Raw genomic sequence first — 25363 nt, 5'->3', positions numbered from 1 at the left:
TCCATGGACTGCTGAGAAGAATGTATATTGTGCAGAAGTTGGGTGAAATATTCTGTAGACATCAGCTAGGTCCTTTTGCTCTATGGTGTGATTTAGTTCTAGGATTTCTTTACTGATTTTTGTTTGGATGACCTATCTATTGGTGATAGGGGGTATTAAGGTCTCCCACTACCACTGTGTTGGAGTCTATAAATGCTTTTAGGTCCCTCAGAGTATGATTGATGAAATTGTGTGCATTGTTGTTGGGTGGGTATAGGTTGATCATTGTTATTTCCTTTTGGTGTATTTTCCCCATTTATTAGTATGGAGTGTCCTTCTTTATCTTGTTTGATCAAGGTAGGTGTCAAGTCTACTTTGTCCAAGATAACTATTGCTACCACTGCTTGTTTTCACGGACCATTGTTTTGGTAAATCTTCTTCCAGCCTTTCACTCTCAGCCAGTGCTTATTTCTGTCAATGAGGTGGGTCTCCTGTAGGCAGCAGATTGTTGGATGTTCCTTTTTAATCCAATTTGCCAATCAATGTCTTTTGATGAGGGAATTTAGTCCATTAACATTCAGTGTTAGTATTGATAAGTACGTGGCGATCCCTGTCATGTAGTTGTCTTTGTTGATTAAGGGTTTGATTGTGTGTAGCTGAATCACTGTTACGCTTTACTTTCTTGCCTTTTCTTCTCCTGTGGCTTGGTATTGCCTGCCCTTTCATGGTTTTGTTTTATTGTTCCATCTATTTTCAATGATAGTTTTTCTAGGTAGAGTATCCTAGAATTGAAGTTATTTTCATTCAGTGTTTGGTAGACCTCACTCCATGTTCTTCTTGCTTTTAATGTTTCTGTTGAGAAGTCTGCTGTGATTTTGGTGGGTTTACCTTTGTATGTTATTTGTGTTTTCTCTCTTACAGCCTTCAATATTCTTTCTTTAGTGTCTGTACTTGTTGTTTTAATGATAATATGTTGTGGAGTAGTTCTATTTTGGTCAGGACTGTTCGGTGTTCTGGAGGCTTCCTGTACTTGAATGGGCATAGTTTTCTCTAGATTTGGGAAGTTTTCTTTATTATTTTCTTGAATATATTATGCATTCCTTTTGCTTGCACCTCTTCTCCTTCAATGCCCATGATTCTCAGGTTTGGTCTTTTGATGGAGTCAGTTTTTGCATTTTCTTTTCGCAGGTCTTGTGTTGTTAACTAATAGTTCTTCAGTTTTTCCTTTAGTTGCCATTTCATCTTCAAGTTCTGAGATTCTGTCTTCTGTTTGTTCTGTTCTGCTGGAGTGGCAACTTCTCTGCTTGCTCTTCAGTTCTGAGAAACTAAATACCTTCTGAAAAGTAGACGACAAGCTTCAGAAAGCAATGAGTGAAGAGTTTAGGAGTCTGCACTCAATTGTGCCCAGACAGGCAAACGTGGGGCACCTGAGATTCAGATGAGACATTTTGCAGACAGTTTGTACCAGTTCCTAGGGTTGTTGTAATGAACTTCTACAGCCATGTGGGTTAAAAGAAGAGAAATTTAGTCTTTCAAGGCTCTGGAAGCTAGAAATCCAACACTGAGGTGTCAGCAGACTCATTCACTCCAAAGTCTCTAGGGCAAAACATTTTGTGTGCGTGTCTCCTAGCTTCTGCCGGCAAACCTTGGCTTTTCTGCTGGCTATGTCACACCAGTCTCTGCTTCTGTAGTCACTTGATTGTGAGTCTGTGTTCCCTCTGTGCTGGTCAGTAAGGGAATCCAGGCAAGAATGGAAGCAAAGACAAGGACACAGAACCACCACATATGCCATACTCTAGCAGTTCAGAAGCACTCTGAGCTGTCTTGCCACACTATCCTACCTTCTTTAGTGAGGCTGACTTATCCATTGAGCTCAGTAGGCCAAGGACAATACTTTTAGGAATTATATTTACATTCCTATCGTGAAATCATAAAATAAAACTTTAGATTTTTTTATGGCAGAGGGGGTCCCAGAAAGGCAAAGGTCTAAGTTTAGGACATATGAAAGTTCTGATGCAGCCCTGTTCACTAATGTGAACTCATCTCATACTCTACCTGAAATTCACTTCCTCTGCAGATGAAGATCTTTCTCAGCCTGTAAGACTCAGTTTCTGAGTCATGGCCCTGGGGAAACTTCCCTGGACAACTACTCCCACTCCACCTCTACTCCAGCCCCCCAGCCCAACTGGGCTGAGGTGTTCCATTTAATACTAATGTGCATTGCTCCATCAGACCACCTCCCTGCTGCTTTGCAGTCATCTCTTTCTGTGAAATCCATCTGGGGTGAGCTTTTGTACCTCAGAGACTAAATATCAGGTGGTATTGTGCAGAAGGTGCTGTTGCTGCCTCACCCAGGTCCCTGTGTCATTCTTGTACACTCATCCCCCAGATGCCATGGGTGTTGGTTGCTAGTGGCTCATACCTTAGAGGAATTGTCCTTGCCTCAGCAGATGCCTAGTTTGAAGAAGCTGCACATTAACTTCCACCCCTTCCCATTCCCAGGGGTGGACCACAGCCCAGCACTGGCTGATAGGAGGGTATCAGTCCAGCTATACAAGTTTATAAGCATGGATTATGAAGTTGGTTCAGAAAGTATTTTGGTATTGAAGAGAGGTCTTCCTTTGAAGACCTATCACCTCATGATAGTAGTTCCGGAAATTTTAAGAGCCAGTGCCCAACAAGATGTAAACATGAGCAAACACTTCACGCTGTGGAATTTCTATCACAAAAATGGTTCTTTGTAATTTCAGCAGCTCTTCTCAACCTTTGCTGCAGTTTTAGAGCTGAGTAGATTGCAGGGGAGGGCTTAATTAAGTGGTGAAGTTTCAGCTGCAAAAGGCAATTCCTGGAATGACAATTCGGAAACTTATTTCTCCAACAATTATCACATTGGCAGAGGATTAGCGAATCTTTTCAGGAAAAGGAGGCAGTGCATCAGAATGAGAAATCTTGTGTTTGTTTAGGTTATGTGGAATCCAATTCTTCCCTTGTGTTTGCTTTTCCCTAGGCAAGGCTTGTTTGTGAATTTAACAGTGTGCACACACATATACACAAAATCTCCAAACTGCAGTGTCTGCAATATAAGATACCTCCAGCACATGAAGCAACTGCTAAATGCATTCTGAAACCAGTGCTTGGGAGTGTCCTCTAAACTCCACTACTTGCTGGCATTAAGGACCCCTCGAGTTTCCAGTAAAGCATCACAAAGACCCAGCAGGTTTGTAGGAAGAGCATAATCTGGGCTCTGGACTCAGATCCTGCCTCTCCTCCTATCTGATTCTGAACAAATGACTTTCCCTTTCTGAGCCTATTTCCCCAAATGTAAAGTGGAGGTAGCAGTGGGAAGGGACAACAGCAATCTCAAAGGACATTTAAGACTTAAGCGTGATAATATATATGAAAGTAACTGGCAAAGGTAAATCTGAAACCACTGTTGGTTCTTCATTTCTATTCTGACTAGCTTGACAGAAGTATGTCAAAATAGTTGTCACTATTTCAAACTGCTTTAGCTTCGACTCATTCTTCTCACCAAACAACCTTAATCATGAAGGTTTATTTTTCTTAAAATTCCATAGTCCCTATTTTGTACATATGAGGCAGTGAGGTTGGGCTTTAGGAATTTTAATTCTAATTCTTTGATATATATAATGTAGAAACTGTAAGCACATATAGAAACTGTAAATGTAGAGATGCTACTTGATTTATGATGGGTTATGTGTTGATAATGCCATTGTAGTTGAAAATCTCAAAAATATAAACTGCATTAATACCGTTAACCTATCAAGCACAACAAAGGTGTCATTTGTTGAGATTATTTCTGTAACAAATAAAAGAGTACCTACTCAACTGGCTTAAACAATTAAAGGAATTTACTACTTTCCACGGACTGAAAAGTCCACAGAAATTTTCATGGCTTAATACAGGTATGGTTTGGTCCAGGCTCTGGATCAATATTTTTTGCAATTCTCCTAAGCTCTGCTTCTCTAAATGTTGTTCTCAGGTTGACCTTATAAAATTACTGCTAGCAACATTCATGATGGTTTCTCATTCATAACAAATAGTAGATTGCAGGCCAAGAACCACCAAACAAAAATCCAAAACTTCATTCTGATTGGACCAACTCTTATCTAACTTCTTTAGCTGGAGAATGCCATGCACAGATTGACTTCAATGCACATCAATCACCACAACAAGGAAATGGTAGTTTAGAGCAATCAGGGTCCTCTTTTCAATATGAAGATAAGGTGCATCTCTCCTCAACATTATGATTCTCACTCAAGAGATCTAAAATGGATGTTAGAGGAAAAACTGTGTGATGATTAAAAATAATTTTTAGCAATTTAGTAGTGCTCCTAAATGCCTTTTTATAATTTTGAAATCATTACTTATTTTTTTACGTTAGATCCTTTCCAGATAATCTGTCATACCTTAGCATCCACAGGCAACTATAGGCTGAGAGTCAACTAATGCAAGCTAAGGTTACTAGCGAGAATTTCAGGACAACCAAGTTAAGAGTCTAGTTTCTTGTTCTTCTTTCTTTCCATTTCCTCTTATTTTTCTCTCCCTCAATTTTCCTGATAAACTTTTTTGGTTTTGTTGGGACTGGGATTTGAACTCAGGGCCTCAAGCTTGTAATGGAGGCACCCTACTACATGAGAAACACCACAATGCCCCACCCCATAAACTTCTTTTTCTCACTTTCTTCCTTTCATTTTTAGTCCTGTTTTTCTTCTCAATATGCTTATGTATTATATGTAATATGTATATATTAATATATACAAATATAACAATGTACGGTTGAGTATTTCCTGACATCTCCCATTTTTAGCTAAAGCCTCAAAGCTGCTGGCACAGGTGACAGTGTTCTCTTAGGGAGGCACAGACATATCCTTTCCAGACAGTAATGTTTATGCGCTATAGTAACTGATCAGAAGTTTCATAAATTTTTTATGTCCACATGAATGTTCATATGTGCATACAATGTTTGGGTCATTTCTCCCCCATTCCCCCCTCCTGAGCTGGTGCTTTTGAAACCTGGTGATTCCCAACCACACAATGATTAGGGAGGGGCATGGGTGGTTCCTGGGCTAATGTGGGGGGGGTTGAATTATCCCTCAGCCAGGATGTAAATAATCTGCACATATTTGCAATTGAAAAGAAGGCTCAGAGCAAGAGAAGAATGTTCACCTTGAAATACAATATTAAGTCATATAGGTTTTAAGAGTCCCAAACTTTTCCCATCTTAGCCTGCCTCAGAACTTGTGGCCAAGTTCATCCATTGTTCATCTCTCCAGGGGAGAAAGTTGGAGAGAAAGCAACCTTAGATTATTCCTTCATGAGTAATAACACTAAGTGTCTTTCCAAATGAGTTCTTTGTTCCTGGTTAAGCACTTCTCATCATTTGCAAGAAGTCAAAGCTTTTAAACTTTTCCATAGGATCTTCCACAAGAGGAAATGTCATTTATTGAGGCTAACTGTAATCCCAGTTTATGAACTGTATGTTTGGTCTCTCCAAAAACCTCACATTGAAACCCTAGCTCCCAGTGTGGTGGTATTTGGAGGTGGGGCGTTTGGGAGGTAATTAGGTTTAGATTGGGCCCTGATGGTAGGGCCTTCCTAATGGGACTAGTGCCCTTGTAGGACGCGGGGACAGATTGCTTAGTTCCATGCCCAAACAGTGAGGGAAGGCCATGAGCACAGAGTGAGATGGCAGAATCAGATCCAGCCAGCAACCAACACCTGGATCATGAAGTTTCAGGCCTCCAGAATTGTGAGAATCAGATAGCTGTTGCGCAAGCTTTCCAGTCTATGGTATAACAATTGCAGGTAGAGCTAAGACGTTGTTGGTAGTTACATCCATTTACATGCCCAAAGAAGTGATCCAGCTACCATTTTGTGTGTGTGTTCTAGTCTTCAAATGGAGACAGAAAACCTGAGCAATTCTGGAATGTGTAACATTTCTCACCGCTAAGAATTTTTTTCTCTGCTTATAATTAACATGGCTCTTAAGACTCCAGTGGACTTTTTTTTTTTTCTTTTGATGACTGGGTTCTATTTTGTAATTCAATTCCATGGAGATTCTCAGCCATGAGGGCAGGTGCAAGGGCATGTGTTCAAACTCCAGTACTGCCAAAAACCAAACCAAACCACCAAACCTGACAATTGCATTTGTGCTACCCAGTTACACCTGTGTTACATCTTAATGTCTGAGTCCTTCCTCTTCAAATTGTACCATTCATTCTAGATTTTATGGTCTGCCTCCTAACATTAATGTGACCCCCCCCAATGGCACCTCTACTCCTGCCCCTTCCAAAAAATGATTTAATGATGTGTTAGAAAATTGTTTTCTACTATTTCATTGGTTCTTTGCCTTTGAGTGTCTTATACTTGGCTAATTGGGATTGAAAAACTTCATTAATGTTCCCTTGGATACAGTAGTAAACTGGGTGTCTCTTTGCCACAATAAATCAACCTTTGGCTAATGTCTCCATCTCCTGGGTTTTATGCCAGAATTTCCAGAACCTTCATTAAAAATGTGAATGAAATGACTTGACAATTGAAAATGAAAGAAATATTGAAAACAATTTAGTTTTCTTCTAATGATTGTCACTCAAAAAAATTCTTAATCACAAAGTTTCCCAGTGTACATTTTTAGTTCTCTGTTGCTTTCACATAAAAATATTTGTAAAATGCTGAAAATCTTCATGCTATATTATAAATTAGGGCAATTTCATAAGCTTTATTTAATTGTAGCCAATCTGAAATGTCTTATTTCTCTCTACCAAATTCTTCAAATTGTCTTATAAATCCAAACCATGCCCCCTTTTCCATTCCAAGAAGTACCTTTTGAACAATTGCATTATACATACTTGATAAAGAGTTTGATGATGCTACAGTTTGGACATTGAATTTCCCTCAAATGTTCCTGTGTTGATGAGTTGGTACCCAGAGCGGAGCTACTGGAAGACTCCTGACAGGAGAGAGGGAGCTTGTGAGATGTCCTTAAGTAACTGGGGCTGTACCCCTGAAGAGAATTGTGGGACTTCTGTCCCTTCCTCTTTCTCTTGTGCTTCCTTGTCATGAAGTTAGTTTCCTCTGACACATGCTTTCTGCCATTGCCCTTCAGTGTGACTAAAACTTCTTAAACTATGAGGCCAAATAAACCTTCTCTTTTTGTAAGTTAATTTTCTAGGTATTTCATTACAGTGAAGGCAATCCAACTAATACACACACACACACAAACACACACATTTTTTAATATCTTAGTATCTTTTTAAACCATGAGCTTACTTGACATAAGTATTTCACATGTTAAGGAAATAAGACAAAGGTATTCTACAAAGAAATTTCATGAATTATTTCTCTGGACTAATATTTAAAAAGTTTTCTTTGCTGCCATTATCCCAATAACCACAAAGAATATCTCTATGAGTGACATTGGTATCACTGCTGAAGAGTACAGGAGCTGGACTGCCTGGGTTCAAAGCCCAGCTTAAGGGAATGACCCCAGACCAGTTATTTAAAGTAACTCTGCTTCAGTATGGTCAAATATAAAATAGAAATAATATTAGTAACTTACCTCATAGATTTTCTGTGAGGACCTAGTGACTTCATTCATGTAAATGATTTAGCAGAGTCCCTGGAAGTTTATAATTACCATAAACTAACAAGATTATTTCCAGTTATATTAGCCTCAAAGAGTAGATTTCCTCCTCTTTTAGTCACATTTTTAGTTATTAGCAAAAACTGGGGAATATATCATTTTATTAATGCATGCATTTATTCATTTACTGAATGTTATTTAAATGTGGTATATCACCATCCAGATATTGGATATTTAATGAAAATAAAATCGTCTCTAGCCTTATAACAAGTGCCATTTGAAGGCAATTTGGTCAAAGTTGGAAAATCAGAAATTTTGCTTTGTTGGTACAGAAATTTAAGGCAACTTTCACTCTTAGTTGATGAATTTATTAATCCCATCTCTCCTTTAAAATAATTATGAACAATAAAGAACTTAAATTAGCTGATATAGGGAATCACACCTAGAATACCAGCACTCAGGGTGGCTGAGGCAAGAGGATGGAAATTTGAGGCCAGCTTGGGATACATCCAGAGTCTCTGGATCAACAAAACAAAATGGAACAACAACAGAAAACTCAAATTAGCAGCTATAGTTCAAGGGTTCTGTGTGCCTTCAATAAAAATTTCACCTCAAGACTGAGGCTTGGTATTAATGTGGAATATTGCAAACAGCACTGAATCTTATTCTATGTGAAGTACAGTGCTGCATAGATAAAAATATTTTAAAAAGAATGTCATCAAAGAGTGAGTTCCAGATATTTATATATATTCTGCAGTCTACAGAGCTCTGTTAACATGTTTCCACAATGTGGCATAAAGGGCTAAAACAGTGTTTAAGAATATCTCCATCCCACCCAAAATTGACCAATGAGATAGTAAGTTAGACCACCAACTAATCATGCTTTGCTTTAAAATGTGTAAAACCGAGCCAACCATCAAATTTATCATCTCAAATATTGGGCATTTTTTTTGCAAGGAGAACATTTGGGATTCATCCTCTTAGTAAAGTGGAAACATTCAGAACTCAGTCATCACCCATGCTCACCATGCACACTGAGCAGATCTCAGGGAAAATAATGAGGGAAGGGAGGGAGGGACAGAAGAGAGAGGAGAGATAAAGAGAGAGAGGAAGAAGAATAAGAAGAGGAGGAGGGAGAGAGAAGAAGAGGAGGGAGGGGAGGAGAAGCGAGAGGGAAGGGAGGAGAAGGGAGAAGGAGGAGGGGAGCAGGAAAAAGAAGGAGGAAGAAGAAGGAGGGACAGAGAGGAGAGAGGGAGGGGGAGGAGGAAAGAGAGGGAGGGAGGGGGAGAGAGAGAGCATGTCACCTTTCTTCCTCCTATCTGACAGAGACTTTGTACTGTTCATCACCCCCCCTTCATTCCTCCCACCCCCAGCTTCTGGCCACCACTCTTTTCTCTGTTCGTGAGCTTGACTGTTCCACAATTAAGTGAGAATTTGCAGTGCTTGTGTTCACTTTTTTCACTTAGCATAATGTTCTCTAAATTCCATCCATGTGGTGAATGACAGAATTTCCTTCCACATTATATTACAAAATTACAACATCACTATGTACCCCATAAATATATTCAAGTACAATGTGTCGATATAACGAGTATAACAATATAACAAGAACAGTAATAATAAAAACACAGTAGGAGTTGATACAATGCTTCTCTCATCATGGTGCTGAGATGTCATAAGTCAAAGGACATGCAGCTTTTAGAACAGCATGGATGGAAGGAAGGCAGCTAGGATTACCATGCTTCCCATGGTAAAAAGCTCCTTACTTTCAGTTCAAAATGGCCTGTCCCTGGATCAAACATTATGTTCTCCTTAATAAAGCACCAAGCTGTAACTGAAATGTCAGATCCCCTAACATGACCATGTAAAACTGAAGAGAAAATATTAAAAATAATTTTAAAGGTAGAAAAAAGTGTCCATTTGATCCTTCTCCAATTTCAAGAACATTTTAATCATCCACTTGTGTCAGTTACATGGTAGATTCCAGAATAACCTAAACAAAAGGTGCATCTGCTTGCCTTCCAGGTCTACATGATGAAGTAGTATTTTATTAAGGAGCTATTAAAGTCAATTTTCCATCAAATGTTTTTCATAAAAGATGTGAACAAAGACCCCAAACTACTGGCCGGGTGAGGCTGGCTATCAAGATCTGGCACATTCTTCTGCTCTGATAAATAACACTGGGTAGTAAAGAGGCCGTGACAATCATAGTGGACTGAAAACTGCCAGGAGTTTAGTCCAAGCAGGACAACTTATAACTATTGTCCCTTGGAGAAATAAGTCTCCCTATCTTTGTTTTCGTTCCTCACCAAAAAACTGAGAGAGCAGGTTAAAAAAAAAAAACCAAAAACCTCACATACCTGGCCTATTCTACCCCATCTCCATTACTATGAGGATCTTAAGGGAAATAATTTGACTTTCCTGTGACTCTTCATAGTAACGGAGACATGGCTGGAGCAGGTCATGCGTTAATGTTAACGCCAATCATAATAGGTCAAGTTTATGCTTCAGTGATGAGTACTAGAATGACTTCCTGAGGTGAATGTAAACCATAATATCATGATAATACCATTCACCTATGTCAGTGATAAGCCTTCAGTGTTGTATTAAACACTCTATTTTCAATATTAGAATTTTGTAGTTCTTAAGAGTCAAAAATCTCAGCCTTCTCAAATGAAGAATACTTTCTTTTTTTATTTGACAAGTCATTATAATTCTAGTTGTATATCATAGAAGGATGCTACTTGCAACCAGTGTCTATGATCCAGAGAATCATCTCTGCCACATCAAAGAAGAATCTTAATATAGACTTTTAAATTAAATGCTTGCCCTAAGGCCAAAGTTTAATTATATACGTTCATCCATGTTTTTACTTCTAGCAATTAGTAAATATTTATCTTTTTTCATTTTTTCTTTAATAAGTTAGAAAGAAAATTTTACCAGATGATACCAGATCATAAAAAGAGAAACAGCATAATAATCTCAAAATATAAATAAATGCACAAACCAGTACAGAATGCATTTATCTATACATTTTTATAAACTAGGAAAAAACCACACAAATTTCATAAGTTAAATTTCATACAAACTTTCTTTAAAATAATTTTCTTGCTGTATTCCAAAGCAGAATTGATTTTCAAATAAAAAGATAAAATATAAATGTCAACACAAACTGATGGTGGTGATGTTCAATCCAGTTTCATTTTTCAGCTTCTCTTACAAGACACGCAGAGCAATGGACTGTGCTATTTAGTCTTTTCTAGAAAATTCCAGCTACAAAATCTTCTATGGAATACAATAAGTCTCTAAGTTTTAGTGATTACATAATGCCTACGTTGACTATACAGTGTTGAATCCTGCCCCATCCTAAACAGGTCTTTTGTGAAAAAAAGAGAAACTCAAATCATCCATTATCCGTGAAGGTGTGTCCATTATGTACTACTGTATTAAGAGAGCAATGCAGAAGTAAAAATCCTTCACCTTCCACTTAGACATCATCCAGATGAAGTGTTCTGAGAATACTTCTGAGATCACTCGCTAGGGGCAGATTTAAGAAACAGGCTTACTGTGCATTCTTTCAAAGGTAACACAAATAAGTTGACAAGTGAATTATATAATAGCAGTGTTCAATTGGTACATTTCCAGTTTGCCCTGGTATGGATACTCTGTGCAACCTAATTAGTCCTTGGCAGACAAGTGGTATCTGGGTTCTGGAGAGCATTGCATCATTGTTCTTATGTGAGTGGTTTATTTAAACCAATGGCTGTTCCATGCAATTACCAAATAACTACTGCCTCATTCTTCCTGGAACTTCTCCCTAGGGTTAATTCTACTTTTCTGCCATCTTCCTGCATCCATAAACCTTAATGAGATATGTTCCAGTTAATAGCACCTATTAAATTTGGGATAATCTGTGAGAATTTGGCCCTGCGATAATAAACCCCTGATTAGAATGGCAGATATAATATTGATCACATAAAAGCTGTCTTTCCTCCGAGTGAGTAGCCATCAGTTTATATTCAAAGAGCAATTAGAGAATAACGTATAATATTTACACCTAAGCAATCCAAAATTTGAAAAGGGAATTGCATTTCTTCAGTTTAAGGTGATTTTCTTAGTAAATTAAAAAGCATGGCAGTAACAGCATTTAGAAAAAGATACAGAATAATAAAGAAAAATTGACATCATCTCAATATTTGTGGTAAATAAGTTGAGGATTATATTTTTGCTGAAATATTATTGCTATAAATAAAGGATAACTCAGTACATGAAGTAGTGTTTATATCTCATTGTAAATTTGGTTAAAAACATAATCACAACTTACAAAAACCATAATTACAATTCAGAAAGGAAAGTAGGTGGCCTCTCATAGCTGACATCCTTTCTGCACTTTGTTTTCTACCACTGTTCTGTTCCATTACAGAATTCAGTATTAAAAATTTTATCACATTCAGTATTGATTTCAACATTAAAATTTATCAAAATGATTAAAACAGTCAATTAGAAAAAGCAATACTTCCAAATAATAATATTCCCAACCTCCATTGCATTGTCTCCACTACCAGACGGAAAGCAAAAGCACAATTTTTTGGTAGGTCACTTGGGTCTGGATTCCAGGAATATGGAAATGCAGGTGAGCTTCTAGCACTTCTTGTGTTCCAAATGCCAGCAGGGAACAATAAAGGGACCACAGATAAGCACCCAAATAAGGAAAGCCACTAGAGTTGGACTTTGTCTTTCACATCTGTGCAAAAGTCCTGTCCCCTTTAAGTACAAACCTACACAATTCTCTAAGACAGTTAACAGGTGGAAAGCTTTATATTATTTTAAAAGTATCCAGTACTTACTGTTAATATAATTAGATGGGTACATTTTAATGAAATCATTTTAAATACTTTTATAATAATATACTTTCAAAATGCACAGTATAACATGTGTAATCAAACCTTATTATCAAAAAATTACAAGGGTATTTATGAAGTTTGTTTTATGTCAAACATGGATTATCTGAAAGAGCCAGGTATAAATGTTTAAAATACTGACCCTCAACTTCGCTACACTCTAAACTAGTAGATCAGGACATCGGAGAGGGAGGCATGGCTGCCAGGGTCTCAGAGTTTTAGGTTTTAGTTCACAGACACAAGGCTGAGGCACAAGGCCAGGCCACAGAACTATTACAGCAGTTAGATTAGCCAAGAATGAAAAGTCAAATCTATGCAAAAGCTGATGAATATGTATAAGGACAGCTTTCACTGTCCACATAGGAAATTCTTGAATTTGTATCCCTGGCAGGTGACTGCTAGGGAAGGAAACCCACCCTTTCTGCCTTCCACGCAGGATTCATTCCCCTCACCTCCTTGAGGGATCAGATGAGACTGGCTCAGGGTTGTAGAATGCTTCTGGGACCTACTGTTTAACAGCAAAAACCTTTGCATTTCAAAAGTCTTGCCAGTGACACTTGACCAAAAGCAACGAAATTCCAAAGACAGGAAGGCCAGGCAGTCACTCTGACATTGTGCAAACACTTGCAGGACTTGGAAGCTATTCTGAAAACATGAGCACATTGAAACTGCATTGTAATAAAAAAAAATCAGAATTTATTAAGCATTAGATTTGGCTTAAAATTTAACAAAAAAGTATTGACCATATTCCCACAGAGAAGTTTAAAAGGTTCCATTCATCATTGGCTCATATATTTTTATTTTGTATTTTACTGATTAAAAGAGAAAAACAACTGAGCTGGTGGTAGAATGTTAAATACACTCAAAAATTTAGGAGAATTTTATAATGAATGGTTTTCTGCCATTTTGAAGGGTAAAAATTTAAAGTGAAGTATATAGTGGGTATTGCTGTTCAACCTTGTATGCACATAATGACACAGACTCGTGCATTTAAAAGTTATGCACTTAAAATCTTTTAAATGAAATATTGTCACAGGACGCATCTACGCAATACGATTTGCCACTGATAAAAGTGTCATAAAGTTCACAGAGTTTTGCATTGCTCTGAGCATAATCAAGTGATTATGTGGTGTGATGCCTTTACAAAGCAATGGCCTGGACAGCCTAAGGAAGACAGCCACTTTGCAAATGAAGAGCTTTTGTTACTTTGTAGCTGTTGTTTTGATACTATGTTTCAGTGGGAATTCCCATACTAGAGAAACTGAGATTACAGGAATCATACATAGTACATCCATGCTTTTCACCTCACGCTGGAGTGTTGACTTTGGGCACATTGTTCCCTTGCATAAATCATTACCAAGGGACATCAATGCCAAGGACTAGACCAATCTGGGTCCTGTTACCTATGATGACCCCAGAGTCATTTCTGTCTGCATTTAGGAAGGGCTGTTCCCAGTCCGATGGCCCCAGGTGACCTAGAGCAGAAAAAGGGAGGGCAACAGAAGGTAGAACAGGACTGGTGAGCATGAGGACACGGGTGGCCAGGGCATGTGGGGTCTGGTGGGTGGTGTCCATGCACCTGCTCCTAGGCCGGAGCCTGGGCGCCACTTCCCGCGGGGCGGGGCAGGGCAGTGTCCCTGTGGCACAGTGGACCACGGGGACCAGGTGGTCATGGAGGGTGACAAGGATGGGTCTGCCCAGGCAAAGCACGGCCGCGCACCCTAGGCACATGGAGAACAGGCAGCTGGTGAGGCCACATGCAGCCAGAAGTCTCATGTCTTGGTCCATTTCCCTTTCCAGGCTCTGCAGGCACAAGAAGGAAGGGGACAGGTCTTAGGGTGCAGGGACAGGGACCTGGGATCAACCCATGGTCCCTCCAGTCCTGTTGTGTCCCCCTTTCCAAGCTAGGGAAGCAGAGACCCTAGTGCTTTCAAATGCAAAACGCTGACTCCATCAACAACAGTACAGTGGGGTGCCTAAAGAAATTAGTCTTAGCTGGTGACTGGCTAATGCCTGTAATCATAGCTACTCATAGCAGAGATCAGGAGGAACTTGGCTAGAAGCCAGCCCTCAGCAAATAGTTCAAGAGACCCTATCCAACAAAAAAGGGTTGGTGGAGTGGCTCAAGGTGAAGGCTCTGAGTTCAAAACCTAGTACCACAAAATGATTGATCTTAATTCATTTAATTAGAAAAATCATTAAAAGACACTTTTAATGGGACTCAGTCAGTGGAGGGAGTGGCTTAAGTGGTAGAGCCCCTGCCTAGCTAGCCTGAGACCCTGTTCAAACCACCAAAAAACAAACAAAAGGCAGTCCTGGGCTGGAGGCATGGCTCAACAGGTAGATAGGCTGTCTCGCAAGCATAAATCCCTGAATTCAATACCCTGTACACCAAAAAAAAATGATAAAATGACAATCCTGAACTCAATTAGAGTTTCTCTAATAAAATTGTTTATTATAATATAAATACTCTAAAAGCCAAATCAGTTGTGTGCTGGTAGCTCATGCCTACAATCCTTACTACTTAGGGGACAGACATCAGAAGGATCAAGGTTCAAAGCCAGCCCAGGCAAATAGTTCAAGAGACCCTATCTCAAAAATACCCAATATAAAAAAAGGGCTGGTGGAGTGGCTCAAGTGGTAGAGCACCTGCCTAGCAAGTGTGAAGCCCTGAGTTCAAACCCCAGTACCTCTGAAAAAAAAAGCCAGTAGAATTGGTAAATCTAAGAGTTGATTTTTAATTAGACTCAGTCAATACACCAAGGATTTACAATAAAGTTGATATCATATCAGACATAGGGGACTTTGGTCTCATCCCAGTCATCAGTGAAATAAAACTCTCAGGCAGTTTTAATTGAAAGGAAAATGCAGAGGATGGAGGAAATGGGGCAACATGGATGTCCGGAGATTCAGGATGTCTGGCCCAGTTGTTGGGGTCTGGCAACTATTGCTAGTCATCAGGATCTTTTTTTTAAAGAAATCTCTGACTTAAGTGGTAGAGCGCCTGCCTAGCAACCATAAGGCCCTGCCTTCAAACCCCAGTACTACCAGGGGGAAAAAAAACAAAAAACAAACAAAACAAAAAAACACCTGTCTTGCTCATAGCTGAAGAAGATTTTCCCATGTGAGATAAAGAGCTGTGGCCAGTTTGTCCTGGGAGACTTCCTGACATTACACCAGACCTGATGGGTTTTTGTCTTCTGTGATCAGGAAACAGGCACAGGCACATTCCATATGTTGTGACAAGGGAGGAGGAAGAAAGAAGGACACTCTTAGTGGGTAACAGGTTTATGAGGTAAAGGTGTGATTACCTGACATCTCTTGTCCATAAGAGGGTCCTTATTTCTATTTCAAAGTGACTTGTGAAGGTGAGAGTGGAGCTCTGGAAGTTCTTTTTAGTTGTTTTTGCTTACTTTATTCAACTGCTACTTTTCTGAAGTATTAATGACTTTTATATTCTCTAAATAAATTGTACCCTTTCTCACCAGATAATGCTCCTTCTGAGTTTACTCGGTTGTTCTAATCTTGAATTGTGTTTTCTCTGATAGTAATATTGCGTTTTGGGGGGGGCGGCCAGGGGACTGGAATTTAAGTTTAGGGCTTCTCACTTGCAAAGCAGGAGCTCTACTGTTTTATCCACACCTCCTGTCCATTTTGCTCTGGTTATTTTGGAGATGAGGTTCCATGAACATTTTGCCCACCTTGAACCTCAGTTCTCCCAATCTCAGCCTTCCAAGTAGCTAGGATTACAGGCATGAGCCACTGGTGCTTGGCTGTATTGCATTCTTACTTGTATTAGCTGTTCCTTGCTACTTCTTGGCACACCTCCTCTTTTTCACCATTGTAGGTGTGTTTAACTATTTTTAAACCTAATAGGTTAGTTTATTCACATTTAGCATAAAAATATCTATATCTGACTGTTCTTTCTATCTTACACTATTTATTTGACATGGTATTTCATCTTTTTCCTTTGTTTTGGTGGTTCATTCAGTTTTCTTCTCATTCTCCATTTCCCTTTTGTTTGAAAGTTCACATTTCTAAACCCACAAACAAAACCAATCTTTTACACCATTACATGAAGACATGACGCTTTTTTCCCAGCAAGACCATTTGTCTATCTCTTACCCACTTACGTTGGTAAGATGAGCCATTATGTGTCACCTCACCTTCTAACCTCCTAATTACTCTTCCTGACAGGTGAGGGGTGGCAACTGTTTAATTCTTTCTTCCCTCAATCCCCACCCTCACCCCCCTTTGATTTTATTCAAGTACATTTAGTTCCTCACCAGAATGACCACTTCCCCTTACATTTATGTACTTTTTTCTATTTTGCTCCTTCTATTTTAAGAATCTTCATAAAATTATTTTTTTCTAAAAAAATAATTGATTTCATTGGCAAATTTTCACCCCTTGATCACACTGTAGTCAGCATTCTTGGGCTCTCGGTTCAGCTAGCTCCAACCTTTGGTCTTTGCCTTGCTCAATTTAGCAAAACTCCTGTCAAGGCTTACTCAGAATCCTCCATTCTCAATATCTAATTGCCATCTCTAATGTGGCATCTGATTAGCCTGACCTATCTTTGCCAAGACTCCAGTCAGGTCAGGAAGTAAGAATGACCTGTCCTCTTAGTAATTTTCTGTCTACTGACCACTCCCCACCACCTCCTTGGCTATAAATCTCACTTTTCCTTGTTGTATTAACTTGGCTGTCTCTCTTCTACTACAAAACTCTACTCCAGTAACTCCTGCACCCATTGAGGCAATCCTAAATACAGGCTGCTTTGCCTTTGTGCCAAGTGTCAGACTCTTTTCTCTTTGACATGATGCTATACAAAATGATTTTATATTAAATGCGTAGAGAACTGTCACAATTTTGAGGGAGATTTCTTTTTCCTACAATTGTTGAATGTTAACATTAAACAATGATTTAATTTGGAGGTGATGAGACAAAATGGAGCTTTCCCATCCCTCAATAAATGACTTAAATTGAAAACTATTACAAGATATGCTTTTTAAAATAGGGGAAATCTGAAAGAAAGAAATTAAATTGAGTACTCTACACCAGGTAATCAATCAATCACAACTGATATACTGGACTTTGAACTCAGGGCCTCTGCTTGCTTGTCAGTTGTGCTACCACTTGAGCCACTTCACCAGTGGTTATTTTTATGGTGGTTATTTTTGAGACCATGGGTCATCCTGACCCATGAGTCTCCTATTTGTGGCTTCCCTGCATAGCTGAGATGACAGGTGCTCATGTGAGCTCCCTTCCCCCTCATTCTCTGGTGCTGGTCTCAAACCACGATCCTCCTTATCTCTGCCTCCCAGGTAGTTGTGTCTATAGTCTTGAACCACTGTGCCCAACCTGTATTCACAACTTTAAACCAGCACTGATAGCAAGTGTTTCTCAACAGAAAAAATATTTAGAATATTTAGCAAAAATCATGTCTCACTGTAACGACATGTACATAGCACTTCTTCCCTCATTCTTTGACATTGTTCAAAACCCTTCAATTTTGCATTTTTTTAGCTGATTAGCTCTAATTTAAAAATTTGGGCCTATCTGGACTTCCTGCCCCATGCTTTCTTCACCCCAGTGGTCCTGCACCTGGATACCTTCTGATTCTTCCATCAAAGCCTACTGTTTTATTAATCAATTAATTAATTTTGCATTCTGGGATTTGACCTCAGGGTCTCAGGCTTGCTAGGCAGGCACTCTACCACTTGCCATTCCACCAGTCTTTTTCTGTGTTGGGCATTTTTGAGATAGGATCTCATGAACTAGTTTCCTGGGCTGGCCTCTAAACTTAATCCTCCTTATTTTTGCTTCCTGAATAGCTAGGATTATAGGCATTAGTCACTAGCACACAGCTAAAGCCTACTCTCGAGTAAATTTACTTTTGTACAAATACCTGGTTTCATTTCTAAGAACACTCTTAGGGGAAGGAAAGACATTGTATCAAAGCAATGGATCCCTAATCTGTTCTAGAATTTGAAACATTAGCACTTGAGGAGGTAGAAAGAATATTTGAAGGAGGGCTGCCTTCCTAGTCCACTCTCATGCCAAACTGACAGTGTCTTGACATCATAGTAGGGTGCCAGTTGGTTGAACTAAAAGAAATGCTTCAGTAGATTGACAACTTTTGACATTTTATAATATGGAAGACACTAGTCACATGTGGTTCAAATCCATGTGAATTAAATAAATTAAAAAATTCTGTCCCTCACATTCATTAGCCACATTTCAAGTGTTTGAAAACCAGATACGGCTAGGGACTACTATATAGGATCAGCAGAGCAATAAGACATGTTTATCACCACAGAAAGTTCTACTGGATAGCTTCAGTCTTGATGGCTTAAAATTTCAGACACTTCCCAACATCTGTGATCCACACTGACTCCCAGTGAAAGAGTTAAATTAGAAAACCTCAGTTTTTCACTGAAGAAAACCTTAGCAATTATTTAGTCTATCCTCTTTATTTTACAGATGAGATAAAGAGGGATTAACATATAATCAGTCTTTGATCTTTCTTGGAAAAATGTAAAATCACTTACTACTTGTGTGTTTTTGCTCAGCAATACTAAGAGAAGTGAGCCTCCTGTGGGCTGTGGATAACTCTGTGTGTTCTTGCTGGTTAAAATAAGACCTGTAAGCTCCGATAGCACTCTATTCAGGCCATTTCTCAAGTCTGTGTTTGAAGCCATCTAGAGGGACGATGCCATCTTTCCCTCTAGGACAAAAATTAAACTTACTTACTACATACAGAATCCATGGATTCCCCAAGCTCTGTGTTCCCTTGATGCGGGCGCAGTATTCATCTGAGCCCCACCATGAAACACAAGACTTAAGGACTTGGGAGAAATAATGCAAATGGCAGGTGCTCAGTCCTTTGTCTCTGAGCCAGGAGTCTTCTGTCATCTGCCAGCATCAATAAGTCAATTATAGGCTGACTTAGCTTGTGTGTAAGGTAAAATCAAACCCTCGACACAACACGTAACATCCCTTCTAAATGAAGCAAATTACTAATGAAAAATACATAGATTGAGTTTAAAACATTAAAGCCACGTGTCTTATGTGACATCTTATAGAACTCAAAAGACTATTTCCAGAAATATTCAGTTATCAAAAATTAGTTTGATTCTCATGGAAGTGTGGTTGTATGCTTACATGGAAGTGTAAGTCTTTACAAACTATGGATTTTTTTTTGTGGGAGAAAGTGCAGAGACATATCTTCAGGTCCTATACTCTCCATTTTGATTCTTTTTTAAGTTTGTGGTTTAAAATATACAAGAAACAAAATCAAAAGAATAATAATATCAAAGTCTATGGAGAAAAAAAAAAGCCTAACAAAAATAATAGGTCAGCATGACTGGACTGCAGTATTTTAAGTGTTCACATTCTTTGACTACGTCGCTGATAAAATCCAAAGAAAATCTGAAATCTAGAGTTTACATTTAAGCAAGTTTACACTGAGTTGATCTTGAGAAAATCAACCTGAATTGTCTTCATTAAGTAAGACTGTCAGACATGGCAAGACAGTCACAGCATATTAAATAATAATAAATTAGATCAACTGTGTTCCATTGTTTTATGGCACTTGCTCACATGCTAGCCTATGTTCCCTGTTAATATCCAAGTTTATGATGCTGAGTGTAGCATCACTCTTATTCGTAGTCTTCCTTGGTGACAATTTGTACCTTGATTGCCACTTACTATGGAGTAAGTATTAAAATAAGACAAGGAGCTTCTCTCAGCACAATAAGCACTTCCAGAGGAAATGCTCACCAAATATCTTTCAATGAATGGATAAGTCAGTGACACCCAGGGCTATGAGGATGAATATTGATGATGTAGCACTGCACACCTTGAGTAACTTTCTTTGGAAAATTAATGGCTTCTCTATTCCCAACTTGGTGGTCTGTTTTACTGTAAGTTAAAAGAATAAAAGTATTTTCTGTATAACTCTAAATTTGAAATAAAATTATACTCTTGGTATAAAGACTAAATAATCTGAAAGTAGAAAAAGTCTTAAGAGAAGAACCCATCCTATAGTACAGTTGTCCAAAATATGAAATGTTTTATGAATTTCTGTTTTTTATTTCTACCCCTGGGCATAGGTAAAATGAATATTTGTAATTCTCTGAGGCCAGTTGCTTCAGACTAGATACTTCACTGCTCAATTTCAACTTAAATTCTTTTGTTTTGTTTTTGAGACATGGTCTCTCTATGGCTGGCCTCAAACTCAAGATCCTCCTGCCTTAACCTTCCAAGTGCTAGGATTACAGGTGTGTGGTAACCATGCCTGGCTGTTTCTTTAAATTTTTATACCCTAAGTTTCATGTCTTTGAATATACTTTTCTTGAATAAAACATTAACATTTTTCCACTCCATGTACTTATTTATGTGGAGGGCAACACGAATGTATGTAATGAATACTATTGTTCTAATTTCAGAAGTATCAGGCTACACAGGGCATCGGCAGAGTTCAAGCTGTATTCCTCTGCTGAAGAAATTCACATTTCCTTATCAACACAAAGGTAGCTTTATCAATGAACGGAGATCCCTGGAGTTAATGTTGTGTGCCTGCTTTGATGACAGTTCACTTGCCAAGAAGTCTTATGAAAAGCCCATGACTGGTGATGGATGATTGCCAAGTGAGAAGGGACTGGCCAGGAGTTTTCAAGGGGATACCTGTGCTCATCTCCCAGACAGCTCTGCTCATGATTGCATGAGTACTCAGATGAGAGTAAAATTTGTACCTTGATTGTCACTCACTGTGGAGTTAGTATTAAAATAAGATAAGGAGCTTCTCTCAGCATAATGAGCACTTCCAGAGTTTGTGACACATGCTTGCAATCTGATTATTTTTTTTTTTGAGAGAAAAGCTCTCTTTTTCCACTTACCTAAAACCTTCCCCAATTTGAGAGACTTGACAGCATTGAATTCTGTCCCTGAAGACAAGGTGACTCCTCTCTTTGCACTCTGGTTAACCTACAAACTGTCCCTTGCATCGCAAATATCAGAAAGAGGTGAAAATTTAATGATAAGGAAAAGCCAGGAAAAGAATGACGAAAGTAAATGACTTGTAAATGCTACGACAGAGCTTTAATAAGTCACCTTTGAATGACATTTAGAATGGATGGCCACCTTATAACCAACTTGCGAAAGCCATCAGCATCCTCCTTCTTTTCTTCAGACATCTGTAATTGGCAGAATTCACAAAAGGATGGAATCAGGTGTTTAAAACTTAAAAACATATTCTCTGTAAGAGAATTGTCACATATAGCCAGAAACCGTAATGCTATGCACAGGCTTAAACTATATTTTCCTTCAGATGCCAGTGGCTATTCACTCATTCTCTTCTGACTCAGGTCTATTTGTTTATTTCCATTTCAGTGAGATTCTTTGTGCTTTTTCACCTTGTGTTTCAGTAGATGTAGTATCTGTTTTTTTAATAATTATGAGGACAGGTTCCTGCTGAAATATTAACTAATTCCATCAGTAGTCATCATGTAAAACTAGACATGTTCCTATGGAATAAAGTTAAATGAGTGACACTTTGTCATTGTAAAAGGCCAAAGAGTAACCATGGTCTTGACAGAATCATTGTTAAATAAAGCAAATACCAACTTCCTTTCCCTTAACCCTGGCTATATTTGGCTTTTCATTCTTGATCTGTGGAACACAATACCAAGTGGGTTGCTCTTTTGTTAAAATTGATTACCAAATTGTTGCATTGGATTACTTATTCTTAGACTTGGAGTTCCCACATTACCTCTACAAAGACCATGGCCTCCTTCCCAGTTCATCTTCAGCTGGTGAAGGCGCCCATCAGCCAGGTTTTGAAAGTCAAAGTTAAAAGCATCTGGAAGCTGGTGTCTGTTTAGCTTGTACCTAACCTGCAAACTTCCTGAAGAGGAAAGTAAGTGACATCTAAGATTAAAATGGTATTTTGCAAAAGACTCAATGTAGATTCTAGAACACATTTACTCTTACCTGCTGAATTCATTTTGAATCTGTTTAGTACATCAACTTGGATGTACCCAACAGTTACCTCTTCTGGAACAGTGACTATCCCAGTGCTAAACCCTGAGTCCAATTACACTACTTTTAAAAGTCAAGATTAAATGTGTTGCTAATAAGCAGTTTCTCTCTTAAATGAAAAGTCTTAAGTTACGCATATGAAGACTGAGACCTAAATTATGAGTAAGCTATTTTATGAAATGATAAAACTCCATGTAACACTGTATCAATATTCAGTTTCTACACTTGTAACAACTTTAATAAGACTTGGTTTTGGCAGTCCTGGGCTTTGCACTTGCTAGACAGGTGCTCTACCACGTTGAGCCACATCCCAGCCTTCACTATCCACATCCCAGCCTTCACTATCCACATCTCCTAACACACACTACTCACCTACATAGATACCCCAGAAGTACCCATAACTTTCTTACAGCTTATTCTAAAATCCTGATTTTATAGGATTTTCTAGAAATTAAATTTTTGTCCTGACTCACTACCTAGTAAACGTAAAGTCTGGCCTGCTGTCCAACTGTGAAGGCCTGAGACTGCCCATGTGCCATTGTTTGAGGGACGGTCACTTCACTTGTCTTATGTGGCTAGAATCTAACTAGTTTCTTAACTATTGAAGAGTTATCCGTTGCTGTTGTAAATTGGTTTTTATTTAGTTTTACTGAACCATCTGTGGTAATGCGCCTTTACCTAACCTAGAATGAGCAGGGGACATAGGCCAAATATCCAGATACCTTATTTCACAATGACCTGCAAAACTGATTTAGATCACTGCATAATATTAAAGACATCCTATCAGTACGTGTAATTTCATGTCAAATCTATACAATTATACAGTTTATCATAGGGAAAAGCATCTAACCTTAATCTTGAAATACTGGTAACTGTTATGGATGGGACTGAAAAATCAAAAACATTGAAAAGTATGTGATTTTCTTTCTTGTAAGAAAGACCCATGTCATTACAGTCCTGCTTTTCTAATTCAGTGTTTTTGCATGTTTTGTTTTTTGTCATAAAAGCTATCCATCATTGTTGACCAGGATAAAGCAATAAGTTTGGAGTCCGTGTGGTCTGAAAGCTCAGTGTGATGGTCCCTCTGGACAGTGTCACACTCCTCTGTGAAGAAGGACTGGGGGAGTTGGTATTTTCACTCAAGGTGTAATGTTATTGAATATCAGTGAAGAACCAGTCTCAAAATAGGAAGAAATCTCTAGCAGGAAATAACTTTTGGTATGTTAACAAAATAGAAGTATGAAGTCTTACTTTAAGAATATTTAAAGAATGAATCCAGTCCTCAAATAGCCTGTGAGATAAAGTAGTAAAATGTTTTCTTGTACTGATTTTTCATTTTAAGTCTTAAGCTTCTTAGAAAAGTAAAGTTGGATTAGAAAAGTAGCAGACCCCAACATACTCAAAACCCAGAACAGAATAATATCTTCTAGAGATTTCATGAAATTCTCTTAAGGATTTTCGTCTTAGACTTACATACTAGTTGTTCAGTTAAAATGTACAGTTTAAAGACAACTGCCCTTAGCTTAGGGTTCCAACTTTTCTCCAAGAGGCTAATTAAAAAACATGTTCTTATTAAGATATAGTCCTATGCCATGAAGTAGACCAAATTAAAACATAAAATTCCATGTCTTAGTGCATTGCCAAACTTGTTAACCAACACCACAGTCAACTCTGGAGCACTTTCATCATCCCTGCCCTCTGCCTCCCTCAGGTCACCAGCTGGAAGCCACTCTATGTTTGTACCCAACAACTGAGCCTGTGCAACTGCCAATCCACTCTTAGTCTTCTGGAGATTTCATTTTAGTGGAGTTGTATAATGTGTAGTCTTTTGTGATTGGCTTCTTTCATTTAGCATACTTACAAGGTTCACACAAGTTGTGAAACTTACCAATATAATATTCCTTTTTTATTGGTGAATATTTTGTTGTATGAATAACCACTGAACATTTGGGCTGTTTCTACTTTCTGACTTTTATGAATAATGCTATGGAGACACATGTGTAAATTTTTGTGTGGACACCATTATTTTCATTTCAAATAATCCCAAAAGTAGAACTTCTCAGTCTTAGGGTAATTTCATCTTTAACATTTTGAGGAACTATCAATTTTTTTCAGTGCTGGGACTCAAACTAAGGACCTTGTGCATGCAAAGTGAAAGCTGTACCACTGAGCTACGTTTTTTTTTTTCTATCCAAAATAGCTGCATTGCTTTATATTCCCAAAAATCAATTTATGAGAGTTTCAATAACTCTACATCTTCACCAAGGATTTTTTTTATTGCCTTTCTTATAAAATATAGTGATTCTACAAAATTATGAGAGACAACAATTAATTATTTCAAAATAACTGGTAGGGAAGCGTGTTCCCAATACAAAGAAATGATGTATGTCTGGAATGACAGATATGCCACTTACAGATATGATTACTACACAGTGTATATATGTCTGAAAATATCACATTGCACTCCATAAATATACATAATTATGGCATCAATTTAATGCACGCATGTGCATAATAGTTACTCTAGTAGTTATAAAGTTACATCTTGTGGTGACTTTGATTTCCATTTCTAAATTGTTACCCCACTTTTTCTCATGTGTTTATTGATCATTTGTACAGATTTGGTGAAGAAAATCAAATAATGAGTCACATACCTTTGGGTATATCTCTAGGAGTGGTATTGCTGGATCATATGGCAGATCTATATTTAGTTTTTTAAGAAGCATCCATATTGTTTTCCAGAGTGGTTGTAGTAGCTTACATTCCTACCGGCAGTATATGAAGATTCCTTTTTCCCTGCATCCTCACCAACATTTGCTGTTGGTGTTGTTCTTGA

General features: G+C 38.3%; 1 protein-coding gene across 1 annotated transcript in view; it reads left to right on the top strand.

Annotated features, from left to right (window-relative positions):
• The window catches only part of LOC141415469 (uncharacterized), a 94757-nt gene that overhangs the window by 57280 nt on the left and 12114 nt on the right, over nucleotides 1-25363 (top strand). The window contains exon 8 of the mRNA XM_074052187.1: nucleotides 2987-3196. Within this exon, the coding sequence (XP_073908288.1) occupies nucleotides 2987-3003 (17 nt within the window). The 3' untranslated portion in view covers nucleotides 3004-3196. The remainder of the gene's footprint in view (nucleotides 1-2986; nucleotides 3197-25363) is intronic.

The sequence above is a fragment of the Castor canadensis genome, chromosome 13 (assembly GCF_047511655.1).
Source record: "Castor canadensis chromosome 13, mCasCan1.hap1v2, whole genome shotgun sequence".
Taxonomy (NCBI): Eukaryota; Metazoa; Chordata; class Mammalia; order Rodentia; family Castoridae; genus Castor; species Castor canadensis.
The sequence above is the reverse complement of the archived record's forward strand: the minus strand, read 5'-3'. Positions and strand labels throughout refer to the sequence as shown.